Raw genomic sequence first — 22,131 nt, forward strand, 5'->3', positions numbered from 1 at the left:
AGTACAGTCAAGATTTCCAAGGTTTATATTTTGAATTCACTTTACACAAAACAGAACATTTTACTTTATCAGTATTTTCATTATGTAGTACAATAAGCAGTGGAATTCGTTGCAAGGGAACCAGAAGGTACAACCTCTGATTAATTATCCTCAAGGTTACAATTCATGGCTCCTATAGTGTTTTTTTTTGTTGATACCTTGAAACAATTCCATTTGAGGAGGGGGGGGGGAAGTTAGAAACAATTCATTTACCTCCTTTTTTTATATTATTCTTTGAGTAATGGTACAACTTTCAGGGTAAGCATTACACTGTCAAAAAAAATGTTACTTCCTGAAATATTGAGACATTAAATCATTTACATCCAGATCAACATTAATTATTAAGTTGTACAAAATCAATAGTCATGGGATTCAAATGATAATGTTTGATTTAAGGAAGCAGTTTAAGCAACATTTCTAATCTTTTGTTCTCTAATTCACTTTTGAACTCAGAAAAATAAAAATTTGGGGAACTAATTGTTTCCCAGATTCGCACATAATGCACAAAGTGACTTAACTGTCGAAAGTCTTCGATGTATTGGCACAATTTTCTGTGGAAACAAAGCGATAGGTAATACTTGTGCCGTTGCTGCACAACTTGAATTTTTTGCAACACTTTACACTCTGTGGACAGCGGAATGTTCGACGTAAATACTGGCAAGTTTTTTTTTTTCCCACTGAGTCTATTTACAAGTTACGTAAAGTATGAATAGTTTTGTTTTTGCACCTGCTGCTCACTTAATCGCCTTTCTGTCAAAGCGTCAAAAATTCAGTTTTATTGCACCAATTTGTCGCCAGCCACAGTTTCGCCATGTCACCCTCTAACTACCATCACAAACTGTCTTCTGGATGTCCAAGCCTTCTTTCCCTTCAGCAGGAAAGACTTGGTTTGATCCAGCAGAAGTTGTACTCCGGAAGAAAGGGACCACAGTATTTCTCACTCTTAGCGAGATGAAGTGGGCAACCTAGAAAAAAAAATTACCTTTTCTCTTATTTTCATGCTTTCATACTTTATCTCAACAAAATTCCTAAATCCATAAAATGTAAAACCTATCAAAAGCATGTATAAATCAAATTTTAAAAATGTACATTTTTATAATGTTATTTTTACATGATTTTGATAGGTTTTGCATTTACTGGTTGTTAAAAGAGACTTCGGTGAAACACAATGCTTTACAATAGTTTTGTAATGAAACCATCAAAATTGAGTGTGTATACTATTAGGAGTGCAATATATCTGTGATAATTGTAATCCTATTTTTAATATTGCTTGGATCATTAAGAAATGTAACCATAATGATCTATCTATACATCACCTCAAAATCAAGATATAAAATTTAACCTTCATTATAATGGTAAATAATAACTTGTTCTTATGTTCAAGAAGTAGTTACTGAAGTGAGTTTGATGGAATGATTACAATGAAATATTATACTCCTTGTTCACAAAAAAAAGAAAAAAAGAAAAATGAAGCATGAACACAACATTAAAATTTGTCTATCATGCATGTTTAAATAACTATTTTTGATCTCATCATACTAAAAATGTAGTTTATTTGCATTAAATACTTATGGTTTATCAATTTAATTTTTCTTTGAGGATGCAGTTATATGTAGATTCTAGATTTTGAAAATACCAACTTCAACAAAAAAAATTGGTTGTCTGTAAAGTCGGTTTACGGACGATAGTTTAACGTGACGTCATAACAAAACATTGATGAAATGATTGATCAAGAAGAAAAGGAAATATCATATTCGGCCTGAGACTGAGCCGTAATAGGGTTTTGCAACCAAACCATTTAGGCATTAAAAATATTATATTCTTTGAGGAAGATTTTTTTTTTAATTTTTCTATTTTTTGTATGATAAAATCTACCTCTGCATACTTTTATGAATAAAATTGAATCATTTTTATTGAATTATCACTATTTTGTATGGATACAAAGGAGTGAAATGAAATGTACAATTTAATTAATAAATTTAGTTTTATTTGCATTCATTATTCAAATATATGTATTACTTTTGAAATGTTACGTGCGCCGTATTTATTTTTACAAGTTCAAAAAAAATTTCGTACCTGCCGGGACTCGAACCGACAACCTTATGATTAGAACTTAGCGCCACTGACCGCTCAGCCACGAGGCCAAGTTTAATAATTAATAGTTTCAGATGTTTTATATATCGTTATAAAAATTTTGTTCACGGTAAGGGAATAATATTATTTCGTTTTAATAACTCGATTTTATAACAAATACGCATCCCAAATACACCAAACTTGTACCGATTGTGCTGAAAATCGGTGGACGATCGTTAAATTACATAATATTAATAATTCAAACGACAAAAATATGATTGAAAAGTCAAATCGATGGTCGTTCCAATCGAGTGGAAGAGAGATGCCACGCATGCCTACAATGAGCGAACAGGAACATCCGTAGTGGGACATCCGTAGTGGGACACTTTTTCGTGCGTGCAGCCGGCGTTCATCGATTTATTAGACTTTGTCACGTCAAAAAAAAAAAAAAGGACTTTTTTCAGAACAATTTGGAATAGGAAAAGTTCTAAAATGATTATGGTGGGAAACAAAGTATGCATGGCTGCCATACACGTCAGAAGTGAAACTGCAAAAATTGAGAAACTGGTAATTTGCAGGGTACATTAATATTTTAAACACATGTAATTATGCTAGTGCCCACAAGTATGCTAGTTTGCAAGTATTCCCTAATGCAAACATGTCATTTTTTTCTGTATAGACGTTCACTGTGGATGAAACGTGATAACAAAAAAACCTGCAGAGTCTTTATCTCTCTACTTTGTCACTCTGACGGTTTCCCTTTTTCCATTGTTGTGCTCTGATGACATCATTGACTCGACTGGCTGTAAATATATTGTCACCTGATTGGCAAAAGGGCGAATGTTACATTTTTTTTACGATTTTTAGTTTTATGTTGGTAAAATTCTTTTAAAATTCAATACACATCTTGGCAAAGGGACTACCTACGTAAAAAGTATACTGGTTGTTTTTATTCCGATGTCTCTTTTATCGCCTATATTGTATTCGTTAATATTTTAACAGTTTTTTTGTTCCTCCTGTAAAATTACGATTTTGCAACATTCGTCCTTTTGCCAATCAGGTGACGATATTATAATTATTGAGTCATTGAGTCATGGAGTGGGGGGGGCATGACTTGCCTTGTGAGATCAGTACATCATGCCCGGGTGCACGCCTCCTCGCTGGAAGAACACGTTGGGGTTGCTGGAGAAGGTGGGCTCCAGCGTGGTGTACATGCTGAGATCGTCTGGCTTCACGTACACGCCTCCTGCAAGGAAGACAACCGCCCTGTCACACTTGCTCGGCTCCCGTTCCCGAACAGCAAGGCAGGGTGTACACGCGCTGGAAAGTCGTGGGGGGGGGGGGGGGGAAATTCAGGGAAATTCGAGCTGGTCAGGAAATAGTCAGGGAATGTACGTACTTGAAATCCTGGAAAAGGGGGAAATGTCAGGGAATGTACTTGAAATCCTGGAAAAGGGGGAAATGTCGTGACCCAGTCTGCAATTCACCCACGCCGTAATGGCGTGCTAGCGCATAGTCACACCCGCTATAAATTGGAGTGCACGAGGTTCTGTTTGAACCTATAAAACCTATTATGGGGATGGCAGAGGTTGGATTTTCTATATTTTTTTCGGGAGATTGCAAAAATGATAAATTATTTTTTAAATGGGGAAAATTTTTGACTTTGGGTCATGGAAAGTCAGGGAAATTTTTATTACAGATTTGTGTAGGCAGACTGTAAGAAAGAGGGATGGGAACCAGAGATTAGGGAACTATACAGTTGGGGAGGGGGATTTTCAATGTGCTACATGTACCAATATGGTGGCCATTGGTTTCAGGCCCGTTCCACAATGACACGTTAATGTAAACGGATCTCCCGGAAAAGAATTACTACTTACTACAACAGCACGCAGACGGAGACGACCCGTACGGATTAGCACGGCAATGCAGCGTTTTTCAGTTTCATTCCATCAGGGAGTCAGAAAGAAGGAAGAGGTGTTACAATTTCAAAAATTCACACAACAAAGGCAACAGAGGCAGGCAGCACTTTTCAGAAATAAAGTCACTCTGCAGCATTTTTCAATTTCATTCGATCAGGGAGTCAGAAACATGGAAGAGGTGTTACAATAAAATGCTCTGTGCGACCAACAGAAGCCAAGTACTTGGCTGCGGGGTAGTCATGATTTTTTTTTTCAAAATACGTTAAAAATAGTTTTAAGTACAAGATTGACTATTATTCTATTATCACTTTGTTTATTTTTATTATATAACAACCTTGAAATGCAATCTCATTGGTTGGCATTTACTACGTTTCCATGCATTGTGGAAGCAGCAGACGCAATAGTGAAATGTTCTGGGAGATTCGTCTCCGTTTCCGTGCAGTTACAGAACGGACCAGCGAGCATGCAAACACTTGAATGCCACAAGGATGCACGTACGGATCTCGTCAGCTATTTGGAAGGTCAACACAAATGACCGACATACTTTCAAGATAAACATTTAAAGGACCATTTAGGCTAAAGGGTTCTTAAGAAGGCATGCTAGCTGGATTTAAAGCAGCTCAAATGAGTCACTGAATCATGACTTGATGTCTTTTAAACATCGGGGTTACTGTAAACGACAAGAGGGCGTTGAGATGAGAGCGGAGGTGAGAGGGAATGAATGGGTTGGAGGAAAGTGGACTCATGGCATAGTCAGCCACGTTTCTGATCGTGAAAAAAAAAAATTTGGGTTTGAGCTCAAGGAGAAACGAACCCCAATCGTCTCAGTGCGAGGCAAGTGAGCTGACCGCTCAACCAGATGACACGCCGTACGTCTAGGACATCTTCGCCTGGTGATGACGAAGCAATCAGCCCCGAGGCTAGCTTCAGAGTCCCCAGCTGTCGCCGTGGCATTCCTGAGGCGGACCGAGCGAAATGATTCTGTTGTGGTTTGCTATTGCCTCGCGCAAGAATCACGCGAGCGAAGTGAGAAGTAAATGTAGCCGAGGAGACAGGCTTATTTAATAAATGGAGATAAACTGGAAAATGGTCTTTTAATAAGTACATGCAGATTTATCTGAAAACAGAGATGTCATTGCATAAAGCCAGAGGTATGTAGGCCCTGATACAAACTAGGTGAGAATATGAAATAGGAATCACGAGGAATGTAAGGTTAATTTAAGAAATGTACATCTACAACCTGTAGCATATCCAGTGGAGTTCAGATCTAGGTAGTGACAAAAGATTTTGAAAACCAATATATTTGGAATAATCTGCCTTCCACAGTACAGAGGTGACGGGAAATCACAAAATACTGTCACGAATCCGGGGGGGAAAAAAAGGAAAAATCCAACGAGTGAAAAAGTCTGCCTTGGCCCATGACCTTAAGCACACCAGTGAGAAGTTCTAAACACACGTCGAATAATGAATACATCGTCATTATTAACCGTACTTGAAAGTTAATTTTTTTTTAGATATTTTAAACTTGAGTGCAATGGTCACCTAACAGAATTAAATAAACTAACCCTCTTCCCCCACAAAATTCTAAACAATCAGTCATTCACACTAACAAATGGAAAGAATTTGAAAGAAAATACGCAAATGGTTCAATTCCTCTTCCTTACTATGCATATTTATCTTGGCTATACTCCAGAGCTTTAAACAAAATTATTATTGAAAATAAGTATTAATGGACTTTCAATATATTTTACATAAATGGGGCAAAACCTATTTTTCATGCCCAAACACGTTTATTATTTTATTTAAATTTTCCCGTAGTTCGTGTTTGGTTTCAAAATAACCGACTGAAATCATAATACAGCGAAATGGTGCGCAAAACAAAATGATAAAAAAAAAACTGCCATTACAACGTTTGTTTGTAAATAATCATTTTGCACGGTTTTGCAGTTCGTACTCATCGTGCTTCTCATTGGCTAATATTGTTAACGACGTCAGATGCAGAAGACGACTGTGCCACGTCACGTGAGCCAATCAAATGCCACAGCCGCAGGTCCGACACTTCAGACAGAGACCACTGCGCGAATGTGGCAGGCCCTTCTAGTCTGCGAGTCGAAGAGATTCAGTCGGCTGGCTGCATCCCAAAGACAGACAGGTCATTTCCGACCACCCTAGAGGTGGGGACCAACCACATATCTACAAACGCCAAAGTCCAAATACGCTTGAACTTGCAGCAAGATCCTGGTATGATGCGAGAGTGAGCATTGCACAGACCTTCCTTTCCCTCCACCCCCTTCCTCCTCCTCCGTCCAACTTACTTTCAGGGTGGTAAACGTATGTCGAGGATTCATTTCACACCAGACTGTACTCAACTGGCCTACACACGATGTGCCCCACAGACGTAACTTCACGAAAAAAAAAAAAGGGGGGGGGGGGATGGTCCGTGGTAGTAGATGGTTCTCGCAACACACTCGTGAGGTGAGGTAATCGTCGTCGTCTGCGTTCTTTAACAAAGACGTGTCCCTCCTCCTTTCACGGTGACGCTAGATTCGCAATAGCGCGACATTATGGCGGCAGTTAACTTTGTGAATGGAACGGAAATGTGTAACCACGGTGATGCCCATCTGTGGCGGTTGTGACGCGAGCCGAAGTTCACGAAGCCAATGGAGAAACTTAATTAACTAAATGAGTTAATTGTTTAGTGAATTTCAACCAAATGGGAAGTATTTCAATAAGATTCCAAAGCCGGGATTTTTTTTTCCCCTCAAGTCATTTTTATCTGAGAACGTTTTAATATGTGACGAGCCCTGCAGTTCTGGACTCACCCATTCCTTCGCCAGTCTGACAACAGCGACTTGCAGCCGCTGTTTACTGCTTGTACCGTGGACTTGAAAAGCGTCACGACATTAAAGATCCCGCCAAGTGGAAGGTTTCTGGTGCAATGCACCTTTTCAATGCGAAAAAAAAAGTCCACGCTATATAAATTTACATGCCTGAATTTAATTTCTCCTTGCGTCTGCAATCAGCAATTGTCTTAGCACGTGCAACGCGCCAGTAAAAATCTGCAGGTGAACATCCAGTGTGAACATGGCTTCTCTTGAAGCATGGAGTGTTTGAAGACTATGTTAAATGCTTATTATAGTAATACTATAACATGTCAACATATGTTTGTACGAAAAATTCTTGTCATTCGTAAAGAGTTGGCCATGCTGCCTTGTACTTGGGACGAGTTATCGTGAATGTACTGCTATTATTTTTATTAGAAAATAGTTTTGATTATCCATCCCACTGGAATTTAACCAAGTGTAATTTAAAGGAGCTTAGGGACCTCTTGTTTGATTCAGTGTGACTTCAAAAACCACGAGATATAATCCTAATGTGGAACATCCGATTAGATATGCCTGTTTGTGTAACCATTTCAAACATATTCTATTCTCATATTTTAGTTGTAAATTGAAGCAAGGTAAAGCGAGAACAACTAATAATAATTTGATCTTCAATTCCGTGTGAATTTGTCCAAATTAAGTAGAGTATGCAAATAAAAGCGGTTTTGAAACAGTAATACATTTTTTAAAGTTTCTCAAACCAGGGAAATTTTTATCTAAAGAAAGACAATAATTATTTATGATCGAAATGAAAACTAGATTTTTTTTTCCAATTATAAAGTTAATCAAGCTAATTCTATTAGAGCACACAAGAAACCCAATATATAAAAGTAACCACACCAGTTATACTCAATGCATTATCATTAACATAGTAAATTTAGGGTTTATTACACGGTTACACACTAAAGTCTGCTTCGATGGACGTGTGTGGCTCTTTGGTGATAAAAGATACCCAAGACCAGATGAATTTGCTGTATATTTACAGTGCAACATTGGATATCAAGCACATAAAGACTACAAAGTAAATAAAATATATATTTCTAGTTATTTACATATTTATAACAATAAACATCATAAAATGCATATATGATTATTTACAAAGCATAGCCACCATCAATATGGAAGTAAGTACTCAACATTTTGGTGTCAAATATATTAATAGTTATAAATATATTAATTTATTAAAACTTATCCGACATATGATCATTCAAAAAAATAATTATGGTACCGTATATAATGATATAAAATATCACTGTTAATTTTTTCAAAATTTGAATTGATATTGGGCTAAAGAAATAATGTCTATTCGTATAAGTTACATTATGGGTTTGACGCTGATTAAAGAAGTCAATAAACACACAGAATTATTTTACTTCGTAGAGATAAAGAATTTTTTTTTTTAAGGAATAAAATTTTTTCATGTTACAATTTTAAATTTTTGGTAAAAATTAATAAATTATTTATGTATAGCAGATATGTGTCTATAATATTTGGAGTGAAACCCAATTTAGAAAACATCCGTGGTAGTTGTCTTAACAAAACCATCAACATGAATATTAAATAACCCAACGTTGGAGTTTGCCTTTTTCAAATTGAAACTTCCATTAGTTTCTTAATAACTTTTTAATTCTTTGCACATTTGCTAATGTGTGATACATTTTATTTCCCACAAAAATTGAGGACATTTGCATAAATAGTGCAAATGTATACACTATTTTGGGTTAGATTATTCCACTGGTGTAGCATAAAAATCAAAGTTGCATTGCTCTGAATTAAAAGCACATTTAAATAACATTATTAATTTTTGTGTACAATTCTGACATTTATTCAGAGACTCACTGATTAAGATAAGACTAGAATAATAAAATTTTTGGCTAATATTTTTAATCAACCCATCCATATTTATTTATAATTCTGTCCGTAGATAAGTTTTCTGGTGCAGAAGATTTCTAAAATACATAAACTGTTTTTTCAATATAATTTTTCTTTATTTTTATTTTCAAAAATGTCTGAAATGTGTACTACTTGTTTTAATACAATTTCAGAAGACAGCATCTGTTGCCAGTACAATAACCATGTTCACTTCGAATATGCGGTCACAATTTTAATTCGCTAGTTAGGTTTATCGGTAAACACAATTTTTTCTGCTACTAAGATGAATATTAAACGTGTGTATTTATCATTCTCAGGAAATGATAACGTTGTAAGGTTTATCTAAGATCACACTGTTGGATTCTCAATCTTAATTTTGTAAGTCGTGCAGGCAAAATTATATATGTATGCACATATAAATTACATATACAAAAAAGTGACATGAGCATCCTCTGTATGTATGTGCTAATGTCTTTTTTGCTTTTAAATTTGACTAGATTCAATTACATGTGCAAAATGTATCTAGCTGCAGTTTGTGTCGAAGCACTGAGTGTTTTTTTTTAAATTTATACAACCAAAAATTTGTAATGGTCTTGCCTATTTATTTAATTTATTTTTTAATCAAATAAATTTGAAAGTCATGCCTAACAGCAATATAGTAATAAATCACACATTCAAGCTAATTAAGATGAAGGTACGAAATTGAGCGGGAGTAACGTACAAAATTACGATTTAATATCATGTTTGAACCTTTATAGTTTGTCTATATTCGACCACAAAAGGGGTGAAAAGACAGTCAATATTTCTTATTATAAAAATAGAATATCTGAAGCTAAACAAGCAGACTGTAAGTTGTGGTATGATTTATAAACATGCAAAATCTACCAACACATGTTTACAATTTGCTGATTCTACTTTTTAAACAGGTGAAATATTGTGAATATAAATTTAACATTTAAAAGAAACTTCTCATTAAATCAAACTTAATTTAAGATACTGGAATGATAAATAAACATACTTTTAGCTACCTTCTCTTACTAAACATTCTCCGAAATATCACTTCTTATTTTTAATACGGGTTGATATTATTTAAAAAAATAAAAAGTTACGGTATCCGTTAAATCAGTATTGACCAGATAAATTTAAACTTAATATAAATATATGTTTATTATAATTATTTTGGACTCCAAATCATCGGCAAAAAGAAAAAAAGTAGTTAGTTTATTTTTTGTTGGATTAATTTACTTAAATCTGAATTTTTACTTTGGTATCCCTGCGGGGAAAAAGGAAAGGGGTAAAAAATTTGGGAATTTTATTTAAGTAATACTGAGCAAACTAAGAATTACGGTAACTAATATGATGGATAATAAATTTGATATCTGTACTCTACATTTTAAATAAAAATGTGATTGTATCAAATATCTTTAAAAATGGGAGGTATTTGTAATAATGTGAAAATTATATAATTTTTCCAGAGTAAATGAAAGTGTTAAGGTACACGATGGCATAAATTAAAAAAGCCTTCTCATGTACACTTTAAAAAATATCATTCTTAACTGGTTTTGTTATGAAATAAATCTTTTATGCACCTGACATACTTATTGTGTCTATTTATTTATTAAGTAAAAGTGTTAAATTCATTACATACTTTTCTTAAAATGATATTTTAGCAATATTCTGAAGTTGCACGAGAGAAGATGCAGGTTTTTAAGCTACAGTTTATAAAATAAACAGGAACCTAGCTTACACAATGGTGGAACTATGATGATCATCAACACTTTATCTTAATGTGACAGCTGTCTAGCAGCTTAAGATTGCTCGTGCAACATCCTGAATAACCGATACAATGAAATATAATTTCATTTAATTAAATACTTCAACTGTCAACAAGTCCGGTGCCAATAAAGAGCGTAACAAATATTGTAAGATGCACACGTTAAAAAAAAATAGGTGCATGTTAAACTCGAATAATATTCCAATGTAAGACGGTAATGATTGTAAGACGAGCCAATTATAATTTTGAAATTATTTTGATTTATTTTTTCCTTGTTAGAAACAACTGATAGGGAAAAGAGTATTGAATAAAAACCATTGAAGAAATATATATTTTCGACCTGTACGGAATGAGGAGCTTTCGGGAGAATTACAACAGGTGGATAATCGCCAGCGCGGATGGAACGTTCCCAGATGTTCTCGCTGGGAGCTGGTAGCGAGGTGTGGCGGCGGCAGGGGAAGGAGGGGAGGGGAGAGGGATTCCTCGTGGGGTACCCACCTGGGTAGCGGGGGTAGTAACAGTACGGGTAGTAGTGATACATTCGGGAGCAGCTGGGTGGGGCCGCCACCAAGGCCACGCGATCTGAAACACAACACAAGGGCCGAGCGTGCGAGGTGCGACTGTACAGCCCGCCGGGCGCCTGCCCCAGTTGCTTCGTGCACCGACTGTACAAACCCGTCGCTGTGCTGCCAACGCTACCACGTGATCTTCCCCTCGACGATGCTGCGGACTAGCAGTCACGGGGATGGTGTCCTAATTAATTTTTTTGTTGTTTTTGTTTCGGTGTCATTGCTCGCAATTTTAAACAAATCAATTAATTAAACTATGGGTAACTGAAAATGTTTTTTTATCAATTTACTTGATGGATTTGAGAAACTTCAAGGCCTATTTATATTTAAATCATTGCATGAACACGGATCACGAAATCGTGTAGATAAAATTTTAAATTAAAAGTTTGTATGAAACTTCCAATTTTTAGAATGTTGTTCATAAATTAGTAAAACAAAAAATAATTTTAAAAACCGTAGAAACCTAAGATTTTTCAGGGTTAATTAAATACGATACAGCATTTGATTTCATGCTTTCAATTCATGCTAGGTTTGAAATATTGCTTAGATTTAAACGTTCTAAAAAAAAACACTTATTTAAGTGATGAGACAATTTATGGACTATCAAATATAGTTATATTAATGATTACATTCGAATGACCGGCAAAGATATATTATATTTGCAAGATTGTTTAAAAACAACATTTGAATTTTCACATGAGTATTAATGATTTTTTTTATGATTTTAAAATCGGAGATTTAGTGATTATTAAAAAAAATTATATTTTAAATTTTAAAAAGTTTTCAAAAATGCTTGTATTAAAAGCCACAACTTAGACTATGCGAAGTATATAGGATGTGCTCTGTTGAGGAATAACAGATTATTTTATCTAATTCATACATCAGATAATGATGGTTCACATTTGACTTTGATGTTTAAAATCAAACTATTTGTGCCCCAAACATCTCTTATACAATTTAATAATAAACTGCAATATTTTCACTGCAAAGCAGAGAAAATTACTTTTTTGCTACTGCCCTTTGAAGTCATACATACGCCCAAGTATCCTCATGTATAAATTTCTCATGTTTGGTTACACCACACTGCCTTCTGAAGGCAGCTATCTACATCCGCCACAGAGTAGTACTAGTTAAATCTGTCCATAACATAGTTCATTTTGCACAGAAGTATATGTTATTCTTAAAAACTCACGGTGTAGGTTGCAATGCAAGTCATTCTTACTTGAAGCTTCTGCATTAACAGTCTATGTACTCTACTGCATTTTGATAAAGATGTATCCATGTCTACAAAACTGATACAGATGTAGCATTTCCCCATGAAACATAAAAAAGGTATAATGACATTTTTTTTGTGTTTATTTAATGATTTTGAGAAACTTGATTCAACCCTAGCACATATGAACCAAGGAGAAGTAATCATGTGGTATACAGTTCACGTTCAGTAGCCTCAATATAGCAAACACATTAGTATTTGTTTAAGCTTGAGAAGTATACCTAAAGGTTATGATACATTATGGTTTAAAGTGTAGTTGATTAACTGCTTACACGTATTTTGCATGTAAGTGTATTTTGAATTTATGCATATTTTGAATGTAAATTCAGGTGTGTTCATTTTTTTTAGTAGTAGTATTTATTATTTGTTATTTTATTTTGACTGTATTCACTTTCCAATATGTTGTGAATTATTTCTTGGACATCCACGTTTACACTTCACAATTTTTTTCCCCCTTATTTCTCTTCTATATTTGTGTTTGTATATTTTTTTTTGTACTTGCATAGTGCCCGCATATTGTGGACTAATGTCTGTTGGTCAGCTCTTAGTATAAATATAAGTAAATATACTTGGGCGAAGATCCTGACGCTAGGAGGCAGCAAAGGATTTTAAAAAGCCGCTCACTGAGAAGGCAATGGCAATTGTGAAACGGGGATCATAAAGTTAATAACGCCAAAACTATGTTTTAAGGAAAAATACTCTGCACGTTATAAAGTAATGACTTGTGTTGGTTACTCCATGCGCAAAACCTGTGGACTGCCAGCTACACCCCGCCTCCCCCTTCACTACCCAAATTTTCCCCTTCCCCCTCCCCAATCCTACAGATTTCCGCCTTTGACTGACATCAGTCATCAATATCATGTGCCGCTGAACATGTGCCCAAGGAATTACAACATGTTTAATTTTAGTATTCAGAAGTGTACTTAATTTATTCACAAAGCGGTACTAATAAATTCACTGAGAAAATTCTAACGTGACGTTTCTTTGCAGTTTAGTTTTAACTTTTTTTTTATGTAATGATTTCTTATCATTTGCAGTTAATGCAGTTAAATTTTGTTTTTTCTCTTCCGTTGCTTACGGTTTTGAATCCCACAGTAATGTTTGACCTTAGTTTTGTGAGGATCCGTCATACTTTTAAGGCTGGTAGATGCTGACAGACACTTAAAATTAGCTTCTTTCGATCCTGCAATAAATTTGGTGACCACCGATTATAGATGACTGGAAAATATAATATTTCTTGGTCATGAAAATCAAAGTATGTGGAGGTTAAGTCTTCAAAAGGACATCAATTAAAGTAAAATTATATATATTACGTATAATATCTGCCAAATTAGAATAATTTCTTTGAGCACCAGAATATCTATCCTCATTGTAGTCAAGTAGGTCTTTTTACAGATTTCAGAGCAATACCCAGCCTGATTATCCTTTTAGAATAACTAAAGATAGATCCCTCTCACAATAAGACAATAATACGGACAACAATTGCATTTGGATGTTAATAAAGAAAAGCTAAAATAAAGGAATGTATGAAAATGATGTAGGAATAATGTTATATGCTCATGATAACCATGAATATAAACCAAGATTATTTTGTTGAAATGTAATTCTCTCCCTGATTTTTATGTAAACTAAACACCAGATTGTTAAGAAACCGTCGCAGTATTACGAACCGTAAACCTTTTAAATGCTTTCTGTCAGAAAAAAAGTATAATTTTTAAGTGGGGCTTGATGAGAAAGATAAAAGTAAGAAACCCTTGAATAAAGTTATAAAACACGTCTCAAAATAAGAGACGACTAAGTGTCTGCATTATAATTTTAAACAGCAAAACATCAGATGACTTTAACATCTTCTCTGGTAATTTTGCTGCATAAAATATTAAGATATGGAGCAGGAGTGATGAAGTGATGATCCTTGATTAAGCTCCACCACTTCGACACAGCTCAACCTCGAAAATCAGGAAATTTTTATAAATTACTATATTGCTTGCCTGAATTTTTTAAATTACAGTGTAGGGTATTGTAGTGAGGAACACGAACAGAAATGTAAGAATATATATATGTATATTACTTTGTAATTAAATAAATTGCCGGGCTTTAGTTTTACTAAAATTAGGTAATATTTATTGGTTGAAATATAAATAACGTGTATATTTCATTTTGTAACGTTGGCAGCACAGGGAAAAGCCATGTGCCATTTGCATTGCATTCTAACTAAGGACGTTAAACAACCTTAACACAAGTTAAGTCTGACACAGAGCTTTACTGGAACAGGAGTAACTTACACTTCTCAAAACGTGTTATGAAACATCCGGGTGGAATTAAAGCGGATTCATACTTTCCAAGTATTTTTTTTTTTTTTTTTTTTTAATATTTCCTGAAGAATGCTGCACAAAGCTATGCGCCAGACTTCCTCACACCATTTTGTGCTGGGAACTATAGGCTACACAGGCTGCTTTCACCGGCACCAAAACAACGAACCTGTCAACCAACCAACAAATGGCAGTGATCTGCTGATACATTATGCTTTGTTTGTGAGCAATAGACACATTTTTCCAGCTTTCGAAAAAAAAAAAGTTCATAAACGCCAATAAATAAATGTGGATTACTAATGTGGTTGCAAAAGTGACGTTCACAGCCTTTCATAGACGTTGCAGTGTTCGTTGCTTCTTAGACGTGTGCACACACACATACACGCACACATATATACATATATACTATATATTACACATGCATGCAGATTCCCGAAGACTCATCAACCCCACTCATAGAGTTTTTATTACTCACATCATTTGGCATTTGGAACAAAATAAGCCCATCAAATGCGGGTATTATATCCTAATATTTACAGAATAATTCAAAACATTAGAAAATGATGAATACAATAACTACACATTACGAAGAAAACATAGACCGTGTTGTGTACGATAAAATTTAGTTTAACAATTGCGTGTAACAAGCTTACAAAACATGTTCAAAAATGTTTCCCTCCATACTTATATGTACTTGGCCGCCTGCTATTGTATTACGCGTGTTACTGCAGCGACATGCACGATATGTGTCTGTGCAGTCCTTTGGCAAGCAATGTCCTTCGTCCATCTCATTGTAAGGTATTTACAATTTGTCAGATCACTCCATTCAATTCGGTAATAACACCCACATTTATGTGACGTGCTTTGCTCCAAAGGATTGAAGGATTAAGTCCTGCGAGTGGCGGCGACTCCTCCAGAATTGTTGTGCATACATGATTACGCTACCCAACCAACGCCCAACATGCACAAACTCAGTACCAACTGTACAGCTTGGTGGCTGCATGTCCAGCAAGGTCATTCAAGGTTCTGGGTTCGAATGCTGGCCAGCCAAGAACTGACGCTTTCATCCGAAACGTCAAGGTGCATAGCTTGAATCATCATCCTTCACAACGGTCATCCACGTCAACCGTGGACTCAGAACTGGCCGCATAGGTGTTTCTTACGACTCCAGCGCTACTGTTGCATCCATGATGCTGGCGATTGGTTATGGATAAGCATTTTGACATGGAGAAAAATGCTGTGATGTGTGGGAGGCTTTCTCTTCATCAAAGTTTTCGCAAACCAACCAGTAATGACAAGGCGCCATGCTGACACTATGTGAAGTTGAAAACAGTGAAAGTAATACTTCATAACTATTTGCTTGAAGTTATTTTTAATTTTTTTTTCTCAGATAAACTTTTGTTTTAAATCTGTTTATTAGTTTGATTTTATAACTGCCAGACAAACTATCCATTAACAATTTAAAAAAAAATGAAGCCTGAGCTGTCTATTCATTTAACATCTATTGATTTTGGCTGGTTTTTCTGAGCGTTTGTGTATTCATCTTTCAAGTACATTCCTGTTAAGTTTTTTTTTTTAATGACTTACAGTGAAAACCAGCAACGGCGAACATCCATAAAAATTGTTTTTAATGGATCAGAATGTATCATGCATCATTTCATACAATTACGTGACCAAAACGTCCAAGCACGACAGCACGATAAGCTCACCAACTAGCGTAGCAGGGCAAACCACCACCTGGATGCTGCCACCGTTAGCTACGTCTCAGCTGATAGCTCGGAGGTGAGAGCAACCTGCAGGTTGGTACACCTTAACCGCACCTTAACCGCACCTTAACCGTGGGCTGGGACTCGCTGCACACGGGAGTCCCCATTCGCAGCTTTTAAAAAAAAGGAGGGGGGGGGGGGGGTATTTTATCATAAATTATTTTGCTTCTAGTCTCTCGTTTTTATTGTTCATGATTTAAAAAAAAAAAAAAAAAAAAAAACAGTGTTATAATTGTTTAAGAAAGGTTTAATGAAATTTTAGTGTTTATTTAATGATTTTGAGAACCTTGATTCAACCCTAGCACACGTGAACCAAGGACAATGTAATTGTGTGGTATACAGTTTCAAATAACCATTCGTATGCAACGCTTGTAAAACTAATTTTTAGAATGTTCATTAATAAATAAAAATTTAATTTTTTTTACAAAATTCTTCGAATCTGAGTTTTTCAGAGTTTTGGTAAAACTGAAATGTTGACTGATTTAAAATTGATATCCCGAAAATAAAGAGTTTTATGTCTAAAGCTACATGCGAAAGATTAATTCAAAACTGTATACCACAAGATTTAACGTTATCAATTATTCATCGTAAGATCGAAATGAATCTGCCTTTAAGGCTAAAAAACTATTTTGTCAATATAACCTTTTATAAAACTCGATGATTGTTATGTTATAAATTGATTTCAAATCATGAGCAAAGCATGTAATAAAAGAAGCCAAATAATTTAGGAAACCATTACCTTAAGCGAGGGGTGACTATTCAAGTTAGCTCTCACTGTAGCTGAATCTGTGCATTATATACAATGTACGTAATTAAGATAATGTGCAATTCACCGCCACATAAAAGCAATGACATTATCTATAGAATGTAATAAAATTTATTACTTACCAGATCCAAACACAAAAGGAAATAATAAAAAATATCAATTCGAACAATATTAAGGATTGATTATAATTGTCTTACAAAAATATTATTTGAATCATTATAACTTAATGCAGTTTGTTAAATATTGAATGCATCTTTCTAGGTACTTTGAAGTCAAATGTGTAAAAATAATATTATCTTAAAATGAGTGTTAATATGCTCATTATATTTTCGTTTGTTTCATGTACTTGCCAGAACATCGGAAAGTAATAAACTCGGTTTTTCAGAGTTTCTGACAATAACGCACATATTTTCGACATCAATTTCGAAATAGAATACCTTGTAGTTATTTTGTATCTTTCTGTACATGGGGTTTATGAGGTTAGGAAACGGGATAAGGATTGCCGGGATTGGGAGGAGAAAGCAGACGTTAAGGTGAGAACGCTAGGTACCTCAAGTATGAAGAAGACAATTATTGGGAGATGGAACCGGACTCTTTTGGTTAAAAGCTCGTGGTTATTTAAATATACATAAATTGGTATATATTTTTAAAGCTTATTTTTCCAATAAATTTGACCTGACGTTAGGAGAGAGCAAAACTCATAACGAGATGGAGTAAACCAGATTCTCCTTCGAAAAGCATCACAGTAATGCTTAGATTTTCTGGGGACGCCTGGATTCTTCCAGCCTGTAAATTTACTAATCCAGTCATTTTTGGGATAGAATCATGATTTTCTGTCGACTGGATGACTTCACAATTAAATCAGCTCCAAAGACTTTTTGAAAACGTTTTGTAAACTTGCAAAGAAATTTCTCTGTTTGATGAGAAACAATGCTGCCCACTGCCTTTTGGAAATGTTTCAGTCTGGCGAAGGCATGTCACCAGTCAAACACGCAATAACCCTTGCACTCTGATTGGAAGAGTTCCAAAACGACGGCGGATGGAAATTTTCCAGCCCGATGACGAGTTCCAACAGCAGTACGCGGTCAGTGGAACAAACGCCAAAGGCTCTTGCGCTGCCTTGAGCTTCATCAACTTTATGCCAAGAAAAATTCATCAAGTTTTTTTTTCCCCTTGCAGTTTTGCAGTAGCGGTTTTAGTTGTAAAGATATCTGATAGCTGAGTAGTTAAGCTATGTCACATTTCTAAATCAAAGCAAGCAATGCACGCCACTCTTAATACAAGTATTTGTAGTGAATGAAAGAAAAGGTTAGGTTTCTGTGAAGAAGCACTGCAAGACGGAAAATAATAAGTAGTAAAGTACCGCGATAGTATTCAATCCCATAAAAATACAGATTGTTCATCTCAAGAACTGCACCTTGTATTTGACGTGCCGGACCTGCCGGCAACTACTCCCTGGCAAGGCTGGGTAGCTACTAACATGAGCTACCAAGAGCAGCAGGGAAATGGTTGCACCATTTCATCGTAACTTGGAGGTGCAGCCTCGCTGCCACCGTTCGGCTAACCTGTGGTGACCCAACAGGAATCCCCATCTTAAGAGTACCACAAGGCGCTTTACCAAGACTACCACATCTCTGGGAAGAATCGGACAATCCAAAGAGCCCGTGCTCTGACCGAAGTACATCCAACCTCTACTAGCTTTCTTGGCTAATCCCGGAGCTGTTTCGCTGCTCACTGTATCCGCCCTTCAACGGGATGGGGACCCCTCCGGGCGTGCTCCAAGTGATCATAGTCACCAACTGCCAGTGCGTTTCCTAACCGTGCGACCAGCGGTAGAGAAAAGCTCACCGGAGAAGCCTAGCATCAACAAGGGTCTCACTTGCGCGCTTGCATGGTCTGTTAGCCCGTGAGCTGGTACGGTTCGGGACACAGGAGACGCCTCGGGAACTGGTCCCGTGGGGCCAAACCCTCGGATACTCCACTGGCTCCAGTGCCCCAGAGATTACAGCGTTTTTCATTGCCGTTCCCACAGCAGAAGCCGCACCCATAGTCTTTCCCATTGCATCATATGTTCTTCACATTGAGTCGAGGCCTTTGGGACCCGGGTGAAGTTTCCGAGCCTTCTGCCGTTGCATGCAGATAGGGCTTTTCCACCTCACCAGATACCTCTTTCCAACCTCTGAGGATGTCGAGGGACGAGGACTCCCCGGCAGAGATCACTTTGGTGAACACCCTTGGTACCATGAGGAGGCAGTGAGTTGCCTTGGTGCGGATCCATGCACAATTTTCGTGATCCTGTAGGATTCTGTCTCACACACTATAGCTGGCAGCAGCTCCGACAACTCGAACACCTGACTCCCGCGGGAGTTAGAATCACAAACACAACAAGGACATTTGCGACGAAAGAAATAAACTTTGGCTGCCTCACTGTAACTTAAGTCGACCACTTCCAACAAAGCAGCTACACTGCAGCACTGGTTTTCTTTTCAGTGACACAAGCTTTCACCGAATGGTGCAATTCGGTGGCTACGGTAAGAGGTGTGTCCATGCAACCTCGTGTACCTATATCCATGTAAATGAAACATAGTTTAATACGATATAGAATGCAAGGTTTTATTGGGAATTGTCTGTTTATAATATGCCAAATAGACGTCTATAGTTCCAAAATAGATCCAAGCTCGCTGGGATGTTGCAATAAATAAATTTAATAACAGGAAAAAAAAAGTCCCTGGCTCGATCAACAGGCTCTTACTAATGCCCCAGCCGAGCGAGGCGGTGACGTAGTGGTAAAGCACTGGACTCGCATTTCAGACCACAGGTTCGAATCTCTGTCGGGCTTCCCTGACCTCGATTCACCACGATCTCTCACGAATCTCTCGTAGGACAAATTTCGGGTCTGTGTTGTCTTGTGTTACGATCTCTAATGACCTCGCTGTCCACGGGGGTAGTATCCTAATTTATTTATTTTCCATAATTACGTGTTTAGGCTCATATTTTAAATTAATTTATAATATAATAATAGGTGATTGTTTATGAAGTATTTTATCAATTTAGTAAGTATTTACTTAATGGTTACAATATACTCAAAGGCATGAACTAAGAGCATGTAAATGTGTTCACAGAGTTTTAAATTAATCATTCGTGTGTAGTCTTTGGCATTTAATAATGACATTTTTGTATATCATTTATAAATCAATAAGAATTTGTATTTTCCAAAACCCCCAGGAAATAAAATTTGTAGGGTTGTGGAAACCAAATTTTGATTAATTAATAAATTATTATAACATTAAAAATGCGAAAGTTTGTGTGTGTGTATGTTAACACTCAGCTCCCTAACGGCTGCACGAATTTTCATGAAATTTGATATTTAGTTACTTTGGGTTATGAAATAGGACATAAGGTACTTTCCATTCTGGAAAAAATGTATAGTTCCTGGAGGATTGTAACAAAATGTAACTCTGCAATTGCTGAACAAATTTTTTTGAATAATTATAAATTATATAATTCTTTATGACGTAAGTATGTGTGTGTGTATATATACACACACAAATACACTGTTTTAATGTAATTTTTTTTGTTCGTGAAATTTTTTAAAAGCAGTTTTTTTAATTAACTGCTGTACCTGGCTTAATACGGGTAAATAATTATTTTTTTAATGAAATTATTTTCATTACTCACTCTTAATATATTTATATTTAATTATTGTCATGTTGAAACTAATTCATTTTCGTATTTCGTCTTGAAATTAAAATTTATCCAACCAATATTGTTTTCAAAACACGCTTTACCTTCCCGTGCGCAGTCGGGTTCCATAGCCATTGATTTATATAAAAAAAAAAAAAGTAATACCCTACATGTCTAACTATTAATTAAATTAAAACTGTACATGCTCTTAGTTCACGCTGGGGTTGACATAAAAAAACTGGCTTTAAAATTTAAAAAAAAGCCATCGAATGAAAATACTCATTTAATTTATAAAAACAATTTTTTTTTTAACGATTACAGACGGATGACTTGGACGTGTGGAAATGTTACCTAGTTGAAAATTTTTTTATGTGAATTAACGAAATAATCGTAAACGATACCAATGGAAATGGAATGCATCCAATGATAACGGAATGAGTCGGGAAAACTGACACGTCAAACAAAATCACTGGTTACAATATGAATGGAATGACTTGTACCCTTGTGCGGGAGCGGGGAAACGAGGGGAGACTCACCGGCCAGCGACTGCTGCAGGTGCACCGCCTTGCAGAGCGGCGGCGGCAGGGGCGGGGGCGGCTTGAAGTGGAAGAAGGACGGGGAGTAGCCCGAGCCCGGCTGGCTCAGCGAGCTGAAGCGCTCCTCGCGGTCCTCCACGTACACGCCGTCGCGCCCGGCCGCCGCCAGCTGCCGCCCCTTGGGCATGAACATGACGAGGAAGACGGCCGCCGCCGTGGCCACCAGGCCGAAGGCGAGGCAGGCGTCCCGGTGCCGCTCCGCCACGGCCAGCCCGCCCAGCGCCCAGCACACCCAGATCAGGATGCTGCAGCCCACCGCCAGGCCGATGAACGTCGCCTCGCGGTAGTTGTCGCGGATGCCTGCAAACACCGCCCTGCCGCTCCATCATCCTCGCTCGTCCTTGCTCGTCCTGCCCATCCTGCCCTCATCTTCCTCCCACTCAGCCTTCCTTATCCTTCTTTTCTCATTCCTCCCACTCATCATCCTCTGCCCATACTCCTTATCCTTCTCTTCTTTCCCCTCGTCCTATACTCCTCATCCTCCCACTCAACTTCCTCATCCTCCCCTAGACTTCCTTATCCTTCTGTTCTCATTCCTCCCACTCATCATCCTCTGCCCATATTCCTTATGCTTCTCTTCTTTCCCCTCATCCTATCCTCCTCATCCTC

The 22,131-nt window shown here is 36.7% G+C and overlaps 1 protein-coding gene across 4 annotated transcripts in view; it reads right to left on the reverse strand.

Moving 5' to 3' along the window:
• Window positions 1-247: 247 nt before the first annotated feature.
• Window positions 248-22,131, reverse strand: part of LOC134540206 (uncharacterized) — a 316,176-nt gene continuing 294,292 nt past the window's right edge. For 2 of the 4 annotated variants that reach the window (XM_063382789.1, XM_063382790.1), the window contains 4 exons: window positions 21,463-21,822; window positions 11,058-11,141; window positions 3,231-3,358; window positions 248-1,004 (listed from right to left, as the gene is read on the reverse strand). In XM_063382789.1, the coding sequence (XP_063238859.1) occupies window positions 3,240-3,358; window positions 11,058-11,141; window positions 21,463-21,822 (563 nt within the window). In that variant the 3' untranslated portion in view covers window positions 248-1,004; window positions 3,231-3,239. The remainder of the gene's footprint in view (window positions 1,005-3,230; window positions 3,359-11,057; window positions 11,142-21,462; window positions 21,823-22,131) is intronic. The other 2 variants (XM_063382791.1, XM_063382792.1) reach the window with 2 other exon arrangements.

This window comes from Bacillus rossius, chromosome 16 (genome assembly GCF_032445375.1).
Source record: "Bacillus rossius redtenbacheri isolate Brsri chromosome 16, Brsri_v3, whole genome shotgun sequence".
Lineage (NCBI taxonomy): Eukaryota > Metazoa > Arthropoda > Insecta > Phasmatodea > Bacillidae > Bacillus > Bacillus rossius.